Source organism: Hydractinia symbiolongicarpus, chromosome 10 (assembly GCF_029227915.1).
Source record: "Hydractinia symbiolongicarpus strain clone_291-10 chromosome 10, HSymV2.1, whole genome shotgun sequence".
Taxonomy (NCBI): domain Eukaryota; kingdom Metazoa; phylum Cnidaria; class Hydrozoa; order Anthoathecata; family Hydractiniidae; genus Hydractinia; species Hydractinia symbiolongicarpus.
The window spans coordinates 9,571,857-9,585,040 of NC_079884.1; the positions used below are offsets into that span (position 1 = coordinate 9,571,857).

General features: G+C 32.2%; 1 protein-coding gene across 1 annotated transcript; it reads right to left on the reverse strand.

The window, feature by feature from the left end:
- Positions 1-9,502: 9,502 nt before the first annotated feature.
- Positions 9,503-12,627, reverse strand: LOC130612504 (zinc finger protein ZIC 4-like). The gene is made up of 2 exons (XM_057433826.1): positions 10,897-12,627; positions 9,503-10,661 (listed from the first exon to the last, which is right to left on the reverse strand). The coding sequence occupies exons 1-2, from the start codon at positions 11,937-11,939 to the stop codon at positions 10,379-10,381; spliced, it is 1,326 nt and encodes a 441-aa protein (XP_057289809.1). The 5' UTR covers positions 11,940-12,627; the 3' UTR covers positions 9,503-10,378.
- Between the last annotated feature and the right edge of the window lie 557 nt (positions 12,628-13,184).

Sequence of the window (13,184 nt, forward strand, 5' to 3'; positions counted from 1 at the left end):
AGCACTAATCTGAAATAGGTTCCTGTCCTTCAAGCAGTGCAGTTTTTTCGTGATAATCGTCAATTGCGCTATTCTTTATTGGTGACGATGATTTGGCCCCATGCAGGTATTATGGGAAAAGGTCCTACATGATGGCATTTTGGTTTGTTGATAAAGTTGATAGCGGCAACTTCGTAATAACAGCACAGGGGCCACAGGGATCAAGGTTGCATCAGTAGTTCCAACATTTTTTTGCATTAAAGTCATAAATTTCAAAATTAAAAAAAAATATAAACACAAAAATAATGTAGAAAAATCTATGAGCAAGTTCAGTTAAAATCTACCTCACCCCTAGAAGGAAAGAAAGAGAGAGACTTGCTTTGTCAGTATTCTCAGAATATTCTTGGAAATATTAAAATGAATAATTATAAAGATAAATTTCTGTTTTTTTATCAATGTTATTAAATACAAAACCTTTTAAGCATAGCTTCAACCCATTCTAAATTTTGGACCAAAGTTTCTTGCTCAAAGTATTATGTTACTGGTATCCGTGATATGATAATTTTAAATTATGAACAAGTGGTGGCCTAATTGCGCATGCTTACTGCACTTGCTTCCGCATCTGCTTTGTAAGTGTCATATAGACTTGCCTTTCGTGCTAAAAATTAAAAGAAAATACAGTTTATAGTTCCAAACTTTCTTTCTCAAAGTATAGTCACAATTTAGAAATAACCCTGTAATGAAGTTTGAACCGTAACATTCACCTACTTAGGACAAACCGATACTATTCTTGTAGAAGATATGGTAACGTCTTTTATACAAAGTAAGTTAGTAATGCATACAAGAGTTTAACTAGTATTTTATTTCATGTAAATTTCGAAATGATATCTAATACCACACAAGTAAAAAGTTGGACTTTTAATCAACGTCAAAGTTTTTAGTGTCGTTATAAAATTGACAGAAATAGGATGTTATATATATGCCTTTCACTATGCCTGTGGCCTTTTAATATTTCTTTTTGGATTTGTCATCCTAAAATAGAATTGTTAAGATTATGTGTTATTTATAGTCTAGTATTTTCCTGCGGATCAAATTAATTTGTTCTGAGTTTTGACACACGTAACGATGTGAAATGACCTTGTTTGTCAACTCGACGATAGAACGTGACAAAATGACCCTATAAATTTCTTCTCAAGTATATCAGTTAAACCATTTTGTATAATACGCATCACTTCATTTCCAAGCGTGTTGTATCCACCTAAAACTATTCAAACGACATAATTTTCACGAGTGCAGTAAAATAATTTGATATCGAAAATAAACAAACTGCTGATTTCTTGCATAATATTTTATACTTAATAAGGATACATGAAACTCCCAAATCGTTACTTTCAACTACTTTTTTATATCCTTTGAAAACTTATAACATAAAATATTTATTTTAAATAAAAATTATAAATTTTTAACATGAAAAAAATAAAAAAGTGAAAATATGAAATAACATATTTTTTTTAATAAAAATTAATTGTTTCACATTTAAATCTTGCTATTTCAAAAATAATTTTTTGCTTGATACACCTACGTTTTAGACTAAAGAGATACAAGATTTTGTGAATATGAAGACAAAAGTAAAATATTACTATTCTGGGCATACTGAGCTTTCAAACGATGCCTGTTTTTTTTTACTTAAAAATGAATTGTTAAGATTTATCACAGTGTGAAGGTAAAAAAGTACAACGGAGAAGCACGAAAAGCAACTTTTCGATATAACTTCAGACTATAAAGACTATAAAAAGCAAAACTGTGACACTTTTTTAACACTTATGTGGTGTAGATTTGAATAGTGTGATTTTTATATGCGATAGGCTTAAAACGCCTGTATATTTTAGGCTTAAGGGGTTTATACCTTACTCCCGTCAGCGACTCGAAAACGTTGTTTAATTTTAACATCTTTCCAGTTTATATTTTATGACAAAAATATATACTTTTATATATTTTTATATTGCAGCAATCGTAAGGCAATCGTAAGGCATATTACGAATTGAATGTTGCAAGCCATGGCGAGAGACTGAAATTCGACAAAACTCCAAAATACCTTGGAGTCACACTGGATCGAACCCTGACCTACAAACAGCATCTGATGGAAGTTTCCTCTAAAGTCTCCAAAAGGAACAGCCTACTGAAAACACTTGCCAGCAACAAATGGGGTGCAGATTTTTTAACGCTGAGAACGTCTGCCCTAGCCCTATGCTATTCTGTTGCAGAATATTGCTCCCCTGCCTGGAGTCAAAGTCATCACTGCAACAAGATCGACACCTCATTGAACGAGTGTCTCAGACTTGTAAGTGGCTGCATAAAAGCCACACCGACAGAACTTCTACCGATACTGTGTGGAATCGAACCTGCAGACATAAGAAGAGACAGAAACATTCTTGAACTCCACAAACGTACCCTTTCTGACGGTCATATGATTGCCGACATAAGAACACAACCATTGTTGGACAACAGGATAAAGAGTAGAATACCGCTATCAACCCGAATGCACTCACTAGCCCTTGAAAACGATTCGAGTTCTCCAAAATCATGGGCTGCAGCAACTTGGAAAACACGGTGGCGAGAATCGAACTTTCGACTCAAACAATTCATACCAGATCCGTCGGATAAGCCTAATGGTCACGACCTCGAGCGCCGACATTGGGTGTTGCTAAATCGTATCCGCTCAGGCTACGGAAGATATGCTAACTTCATGCATAGAATTGGATTAGTTGATAGCCCAAATTGCGTCTGTGGTGAAATTCAAACCCCACAACATGTACTGACATGCCAAAGAATTGATATCCGAGGCAATATCGGAACTGTTGATGATGATTTTCGTTCGTGGCTACGTGATAATACTATTTTAGATATATGATAGGATTTTATCATATGTTTTGGAATGTATATCTAGATTATCAGTGTCGTACTCTACTGTTCATACGCATATATATATATTGCAGCTTAGAAAATATAAAGTAAGTCAACATGGGCTGTGGGAATTTCATGTATCTTTAAGACAGGGAGTATTATATGGAAGACGACTTCTTAGTTGGCAGAGCAACACTCAGAAACAGGTTTGTAACAAATACGTTAAGTAGAAAAAAATAATATGTTTTGGAATTCAGGAATCACAAATCCTTACAACAACATTGTCCTTTGCGATATTTAGCAGAAATAGCATAAGTTTGTATAGATCTATTTATTTTTGTTGTCTTTCACATATATCTTTAGCGTCAATTGTAAAAGCTACCAATCTATCCTAATTATATTCTGTCCCCTCACTTGCGTACATCACTGTTAACTTCCCGATTCATGATAAACTTGCTTCTTTAACTGTGCCATTAGAACCTTTTTGTGATGGCGATATATAAAATATAAACAGATATTACATGGTAATGTTTATAACTCATGTTAAAATTATTTATTCTCAACTTATATAATGGTATTTATTATCTAAAAAAATTTTCTATCAAATGGTATATTTACCATTGAGTAAATAAAAGGTGTAATTATCGCTTAATGCCTTAATGTACAAAGTACACCTTTTAAATAAATTGCTAGGGGCCATCCTCGTCCCCAGGTTTTTTTTTGTCTTTTTGATATGAGCTCTCATATCAAGAAGGCAAAAAATCCTGGGGAAGAGGGTGGCTAGAAGCATTAAAAAGGTGGACGTATTCTCATACTTTAAATTAATTTTTGTTTTATTTCTTCGTTAGCAACCTCGTCCCAGGCTTCTTAAGATTTTTACATTAGCACGTCGCGTCACGTCATATTTTTGGCTGGACATGTCGTACCACTTATGTACTTTTAGGCCTAAAATTGTTATTGTTGGTGGTGGTAGTGTTTTTATTTAATTTAATTTATTTATTTATTTTTTTGTTGTTGTTATTATTATTATTTCTGTCGTAGTAGTAGTATTCAAAGTCGTTGTTGTTTTTTATCAACGAAGCATTTAATTGTCGGTAAAATGCTTTGATGATGTGTTTTTCCCAGCATGCACGTGTTTTCAACAATGTTTTTATGTAGAACATAACAAAAACTCTTAAGAAGTGCAGGTAAAAAAATAACGTCTTTTATTAAGATATCTATTGAACATATTAGAATAAAACGATTGTGAACTCAGTTGAGAATGTTCATAAAAAACATTTTTTTGTAATATACACACGAAATAACAACATGGGGTCCAAAAATTATCTCCATGGTTCTTTTCAATGTTTTTAAGACCATTGAATAATTCAAATAAAACAAGTTTTGAACTCATTTAAAATGTTCGTTGTAAAAAAACGTAAGTGTCACTGGGTGATATTAATGGTAAACTTTGTACCCAGACCTTTCTTATGATTGAATTTACAAAGCTGGAGATACTGTTAAAAACAATTTTTTTAACTCATGTAATTATTTCTATCTATTCTATTATCTTTATTATAATTCTTTGTGTACTTAATAGTATTAATAAGCCCGTAAGTTTTCCCTAATGCTTCAATTAAAAGCACAGGACATTTATTAATTTTTTTAAATATTCGAAGGGGGCATTTTTTTTGAGGGAAGGATTTAATTAGGGAAGGGGGAGTTTATTTTAAAGTTGTATTATGTCTATTGATTATGACAGATTATTATATTTAACATGTATAATAGTTAATATTAATAATGCTCCTCTTGCTATTTCAGTTGGTTAGGTATCCATTTAAAAAGGGGTGTTATAAAAGAGGCATAAAAAAAAGAAATATTACAAATTTTAAGTTTCAAAAGACTTTTTAATTTAGGAAAGGGGTCTTTAAATTGATGCATTAGTAAATACTTTTAATGACTCTAATTATGTTAAAATATACGCCCACATAGATACCACCCTCATCCAATCGTCTTTTAAAAGAACAAATTCAATCTTTTTTGCCTTTAAGCAAGTTAGCAAGCTAGTCAAATAAAGTGAAGAAGATCTAGATATTTTATCTTATAATATGTTGTGCAAGTTTGTCAAAGGAAAAGTACGTAGGCGCTAGATTTCTGCTCACCTTATGGGCGTTCACTACTCAACCCCCACCCTCACCTGTTGTAACCATTATATTATATTATATCGTTACACAAGAATAATAATTTGATTTGCTGACTGACAATTTTAATTTCCAGGATGGTAACATTTAACAAGCCAACATCGTACCCAGGGACCTATGTCACTTCTGATATCTGGCTAGCGCTCCCACGCATATCATAAAAAAGGAGAAAGAAACCCTAGAAACGAGATTGTCAAAAATCGTTAATTTTTCGCAACTGCTATAGATAATTTAAAAAGGCGTCACCGTCACCGTCAGCGTTACCGTCGTCGTTGTCGTCGCTTAAATCAGACTTTGACGTCTGTGTTACTTTCATCAAATTACGTCAGCAATGTTTAGGTCAAAATTGGTTTTCGTTTTTTTATTTCGTGCCATGTAAAAGTAAAAGAATTTAATCATTTATGAGAAGTAAAAGAAAAATTAATGAACATAGAAAAGATAGTAAAAATACTTTGAGTAAAAAAGAAAATAGCTCGGTTGGAAATTTAAAAATAATTTAACTAAGTTGTTTAAGTGTTACAAAAGGAAGGCGTAGTAAGCGAACTGAAAACTATTTTGCTTATTAATTCTTCTATGCTTTTTATTATTATAATATATAATATGAACTATGGTTTATGTTTAGGATTAAGAATGTTTTTATCCAATTAACTTATTATCAGCTTAGCGCCCTATCATCTGGACTTATTTTTTCATTTTTGACAACGTCAGTTTTTATTTATTTATTTATTTATTTATTGTTATTTGTCCAATCCCTGCCTTATTCAGGAAGGAAATAATTTATTAAAAAATAAGTAAGTTTGTATTAAGATGAAATTTTCATGACACGATTATACCCTGCAGAGATGTTTTGACTTGTTAATTCAAAAGTTGATCCTCTTTGCATATATTTCGTATTGATCCTTAAAATATTATTAATATACATTCTTTCTTTTAGATTACCATGACAACGATCAGATTAATGAAGCTTGGGCGCATAAAAAATTTACAAGTAACCCATTCATTTAAGATATACAATTTTTTCTTTTTCCTCTCATTCACATCCTGTTGTATCCCCAGGCAACATTCATTATTTATAGAACATTGATTGAACAACAAGAACTAGTATTAACTTATGTGCTGAATAAGTGCTAATTTTGATCGCAAGAAAATAGTCCGTCACCCCTTATCAATGTCGGACTGGTAAAAGGAACTGTGTCGTAATTTTTTTTTTGCTTTTGTTTGTGGTACTAACATCTTAAAGTGGTCCTCAATACACAGCAGTTTTTTAAAAATATTTCCAGCTGATTCCACAATAACATAATTAACAATAATTGAGTGAATTTGTTATCGAATGCTGCACACAAAAAAGGATCCCAGTAAACAACCGTTATTTAAAAATCTGTCTCCTTGACAGGGTCATGGGTCATGTTATTACGTAAGTTAGTTATTGGTTTTTGAACAATGCAAGGTTGTACACAAAATATTGCAGGTAGCTCTACAATTCTATTTGTATTGTAAGTCACTTGTTACTCATATCTAAATAGCATTGACGATTTTTTGGCAGAGTAGATTAAAACATGAGTAAAAATAAAGAATGAAAACATATTTTTCTCTGATTAAAGTTTATTTTGTCATCATAGGGAAACATAAATGATATACTACTAGTCATTTATCAAAACAACCCCCATAGTTTAAAAACAAGGTGATGTACTAACCGACATGAGGTGCGGATAAGGCTCAGTACTAAAGTTCACAGGTGGTCTATTCATGTTAATTCTCGTGAGATTTAAAACGAAACTCGTAATGTTTTGACACGAGCCATAAATGTAAACTTTCCTTATGTCGTCTATTTTTATTTGACTTCAGAAGATAGCCGAAAAGAAATGAAAGAAAAACGTCCACAATGCTCTGCTTAGATTTTTCTTTCGTTTTCGTACACTCTTCTCCATTGATATTATAACTCGATGTTTACTCACGTACAGTTCAACACAAGCTTGTATAAAAATATTGTTTGACCAATCAAATTATATGTTGTTTATCGTTGTAAAAGGAAGTGAAGTGATCCAATGCGACTTGTTTTATCCCATGCCTCATAATGTCAACAAACGCGACAGCAAAAAAAACTTTCAAAATTTTCTTAGGACCTTTTTGACAATAACAAAAGATAGGGATCGTTACTAACAACAACGGTTTATTTGAAAGAGAAAAATAAGAATCCAAGAAATGTTTGATTTGTACAAAAATATTTCTTAAGTACAAAATCATCATGTTTAGGTTGCAGGGCTTACCCACCCTGCTGTTATGAGCGTTTGCAAGTTTTTATTTTGTAAGAGTGATCATTCTAAGAAAGATTAAGTCGTAAAGCATGGAAATAAATTTATCAAAACAAATCCTGTAGCGTGACAAAAATGTTCATTTATTTTCAAAAGATTCTACATTCCAAAGTAGTTTTATTATAAAAAATAAGAACCCCACGTTGGGTAGCTAACCTTCCTCCAATATTTTTTTCAAACTCAGGATAAACTAGTGGTTAACACTACAGCCAGTCCACGCCATATTAGGGAAAATCTCCTTAGGGTTTCCTTCTCCTTAAAAGGATAATTCACAACGAGTGGTATACTTCATAAAGAAACTAAGATATTGTTTATTAATTATATATCGTAAAATACATGAGGTTTTTAGTAAATATGTTAAATTTTAATTCGTGGTTTGGTGGTAAACTCACAAATCAGTGTTTCAATTGAGCTTGTGAAAGTACGTGTTTTTACTAAGCTGTTCTCTCAGACAACTCGATTGTTTATATTTTTTTTAATAAATGTCTTTATTATCATCTTACTAATTGAGTCAAATGGAAGAACTATGGCAACTATTGACAACAAGTTGTTTTTTGCTTCCAGTAAAAACAATTTTTAGGTGTATTATAAAAGATTCTCTTTGGTAATGTTTCTCGGCCATGATTTCATCAGGGTTTTATAAAACAGAAAAGGAAATGCAGAGACTTGATTTCATTATTTTCCTAAATAATTTGTGTCATAGTTTGTTGGTTTAGAAAGAGGATAAAATCAGCCTTCAGAAGAAAATTTTTATTAGTTTTAAGATCCTCTTGTTAAGAAATACAACTTGTTTAAAAAACAATGAAACATTATAACTTCAATCCTGTTTTTAATTTTAGCACACTAGGTGGTCAGATGGTAAAACCTTTTTTTTTTTACAATTTGTTGGCAAATTGAACAACTGCACCACCTTTTTATGTTGAGAATTCGAACAATCCTTTTTTATGAAATTTAGATGACTCACTAAAAAATGAAAATAGTTTTTATACAATATAATGGAAAGGAGTTCTAATTTTATCAACATGTATATATTACGTAGATAATAAAATGTTGAAAAAGATTTAATATGAGGAGATATGAATGAAAAGTTTTCTTTTCCTTTCATAGTTGAACAAAATTTTATCAGAAAAACCGTAGAATGTACTTTTTCTTTTCTGTTTTATTATATCTCCTTGTATTATAAATTTTTTATCTTCCTTATCGTTTAGGAATAATACATTTGTATTAAATTATCTTTGCTCCAAATTTCATCTGCTTTTTTATATTAATCAAAAATCTGACCCGCTGGTAAGCTGTGGGAAACCTTTATAGTTATCTGCCATTTTTAAACGCTTTCTACCACTCCTTCGCGGTGTGTAAAAACATGAACAAACTTTTTTTTCCACATTTGAAGTTTTTTTATTTTCAATAAATTTAATTTTATGACAAAGATTAAACCTTAACACTGAACATCGCCAAGACTTGAGCGTTCAGATTAAAACAAGTGTATGTTGTTCGATTGAAAAATAGTAATTGTTGATAGCAGCGGTTTAAAGTAATAGAATCGGGATTAAACAGTATTGATAGACATTTAACATTAAGTGGCCATAAACCACAAATATAGCTGCATTACTGATAACTTCTGGAAATAATAGCAACCACTAGGTTAAGATAGAAAAGGATTGAAAGATAAAAATATATATATATGTATATACACATAATGGCAAAGAATGCTTTAACACAAAAAATCTTTTTTACTTTTTCCGAAACGCACAAGGGAAACAGATTTTCATTCATGAAAGAACATGTGATGTCGTGATTTAAAGTTACAAAGGTTAAAACTTTTCTTGTGATGAATAATCACCGATTTAAATACCTTTTAAATAAACTTTGTGTTAGTAAGTAAAAATTCCTCCAAAAACCAGGTGCCATAATGAACATATTTTTGTTTACTTTGTACTCTCACTCTCGTCCCAAGCTCTTAGTTTTTCCTCATTTGTATAACTTTAATACTGGCTATTATTAGTGTGAATAATCCCAGCTAAATGAATGTACAATTTCTGTAATGACTGCATTAACTTATAACAAAGACTGATATGCGGCCAATTTGTCAATCTGCTTAAAGAGCTAATCGCGTTAGCTAGATGAGAAGAGCCTTAACACAACTTTAATCACACGACTAATGAAGCGCGATTAGAAGAAAAAATAAGTGCTGAAATAGCGTTTTCTGTAAAGGAAATCTAATTGAGATAATATATCGTCCTCTCTAGGTTGCAACGAGGGTTTATGAGCGCTAGTTAATTTTTCCAATCATATGCTTACAACGAATACCATAAGTTGCTTCCTTTTACGCAGGGTTGGGAATATAAAACATGAGGTATAGCCAAGACCTCTTTTCAGTTCAAAATATCACAGGTAAAAAAAACAATACCTGGGGTACATATTTTATAGCAAAAAAATATAAGATTCTTTCAAAGCATAACGATAGGATTTCTAGGGATGCCATTCACTCTGCTATGCTAGTCAGCCATTCTTGCAGAACAAAAATACTAGGCTTTATATTGTTCATATAAAAATAATCTGTTTAACTTAGTTACACAATTTAAAATAAATTACAATTACCATGGTCTAACTTTCTGTAATAACAGAACATAATTTATGCTAAAATATGCATCATAAAAATTTGTTTCAACAGTATCGCTTTTTTAGCGTATAAAATCGAAACATTATATATTTCTATACTTGTAAATAAAAAATAAAAGTTATGTATCAGTGCCGGATGAAACCATGGCAACATTATAGTAATGCTGATGATGGTGCTAAATAAGTTTCAACTAAATTTTCGCTTATCGCGATTCAATGGGAAACAGAGTAACCTTTTTCAGTTATAGAAAGGACAAAAATAAGTTATCTATATATTTAAATGCAATTCTGTGATAATTTATACTAGATATAAATCCTAGAACTCTCGACAGAGTCGGGGACAAGTTTAAATATTTATTCGGTATTCTATTGGTTCATTAGCTACCACGTGACCACAGGATGAAGAGAATGGTCGTGATCAGAAGTCAGTGTTATTGTTGATCTAATTTTAGTCATATCATTGTCTTGGTTATTTAACTGTAAATTAGAATCGGTTACCGGCGATTTTACGTCTTTAGTTTCAATTTTTCCGTGTAGTTTCATATGTTTGCGCAATGAGCTGGGATGAGTATATGTTTTATTGCAACCGTCAACTTTACAAATATACGGTTTGTCAGACGTGTGGACGTGACTATGTTTTTTTCGGTCTGATGAATTTGCGAACCTATGAATAAATAAATAATTTCAATTTAACTTTATAAATTTGAACCAATGATTCATAATTTAGTTCCTTGTTGATATCTTCGCATTCCTTTCTTCTTTGTTTACTACATACAAACTCAAAAAAGAAAGAACGTTTGCTTTTGTAAATATAAGCTGGTCACACAAACTTGAACGTGACAAATCAATAAAAGAAACAAACAAACAAACAAACATATAAAACAAGAAAATTATTTTACCTTCGACCACATCCAGCAAATTCACATACAAACGGCCGTTCACCAGTATGTGTGCGTTTATGAATTTTTAAGTTTTCCGACCTGGCAAACAATTTCCCACAACCAGGAAAGGGACAGGGAAATGGTTTCTCCCCAGTGTGAACCCTTAAGTGGTTTATAAGTTTGTATTTTGCTTTAAAAGCAAGTCCAGATCTTGGACAGTCTTTCCAGTAGCACACATGCTCTGCTGAGTCATTTAATCCAACGTGATCTTCTGCTAAATGTTGTACTATATCCATCATAACAAAAAATTGTTTTCCGCATGGCTTTCCTTTTGTTGCTTGGTCTGTCCACATACATGATATAACTTGACTTAAGGGTTGTCTGAAATTACCATGCGGTTGATACCCACCCATATGCATGTAGTTGTGGTATGGGTTGGCACTATAATAATCATATGGAGAGGGCGCTGGTGGGGGGTAACTGAACGATGGTTTTATGTCAGCTACATACTCATTTTTAGGATATTTACTCGCTGGAGGATAGTGCGCGTGTGATAAATCATGGTGAGATAACGGGTAGTAGGAACTGCTGTTCTGATTAGTGGTGTAGCCGTGATTCTGGCTACCAACATTAGAATGGAAGCGAGAAGTAGCCTCGTTGCTATGATGCATCGCTCCACTGATGAACATGCAATGCGTTCGCCCAACGTGTGTGTTAGTGTCTGGCAACATCGGCAACGTGCCTTGGGTTTGCGAAGAAGGGGGTACTGGCGTCATGATCGATGTTTCGTCTGGTATACTGGAACGGTAGCCGGTCATAAAATCTCCGCTGACTGGTGATGTTACGTATTCACCTTGACTAGATGTCCTCGAATTTAGAGGTCCGTATGACAGATTTGGTGGTATGTGTGTTTGCTGCGGATAAGCAGGCGTTGGTGGAGAGCCAAGGTGATCCATAAACCTACCGCCAGAATTCGGCTGTGGGCTTAGATGGTCTAAAAATCTTGGAATAGTAGGGTTCGGATAATGACCTAATGTGGATCCTTGTAGTCGGTTTTCCATAATAACAATTTTTTAATTAATCTTTTGTTAATTAACTGTTAAGATGTTTTAGCTTTCTTTCACACACTCCAACTTTCTTCTTGTCTCAAGCAACAAAGCTCTTTTCTCCCAGCGAGATATAAAAACTTGAATTAATCAACAACAATTTCATGTGTTATGTACGATAACATGAAGCTCAGTGGGCAAACAAATCAGAAAACTCTGTATCACTTATGTATGATAAACAAATAAACGAATGTTTTTTTTTATGTATGTCTGCCAACTTGGATGCGGAAAATGTACTGTACAACTTCTAGTGTTAATAACTTCTCACACTTTGATGGTAAATTGAACTTGCTAATAAGGTTGTCGAATACGATAAAATTGTAAGACCCGAAGCTGTTTAGAGACCTCAGGATCAAACCAATCTGATTTGCACCTATCCGTTAACTATTTTATACATCTGTCTGTCACATAAAGATGCTAACTATAGGGGGGATTTCTAAGCAGATGATTGGCTCTTAATTTTATTTGATTGACAGCTATGGACGTTCATAAAGATTTGTTTAACCAATCACAGTACGTCTTTTACAAAATTTATTTTCCATCCAATAAAGATGTAAAGTCTTTGAGCATTAAATATTAAAAAGGAATATTTTTTCTTTTTAGAACAAACTCAATGGTCAATTGAATGAGTGATTATGTATGATTAGTTCTACAAAATATAAGAAATGGATTAAATTCTCTGTACAAATCGTTGATAGAAACATCCCTGTGCTAAACCGCACTAACAATGAAGGTGATTTTGTTTAAAAAAATGAACGTGATAATGAGTTTGAGTTAATTTAAGGAAAGATGGTAAATAAATAAAGATAGGCAAATAAATAAATAAAAGTAAATAAATAAATAAGGTAAAAAATAAATAAATGGACAGATAATGCATAAAATAATGAAATAAATATAGGATATTTAAAAATACAAAAAAATTAATTAAATTAGGCTGCAGGTGTGAGAGAATTTTATACTAAAGAGGTCCTAATGTTAAATAAAAATTATTTGAACAAAAATTATTATTGACGCAAATAACCATTTGTACTGGAGAAAAGGCGTAGCTATACTTTTGGATTCAATTTAGCTAGCAATTGGCCTTGTGTAAAACATTTAAATACAGAATTTTCGTCATGTGAATATTGTGAAATCTTATACAAGTGAAAAAATGAGGACGTGACAGTTAAAACATCAAGGATTCGGCAATGCTTTGAAACT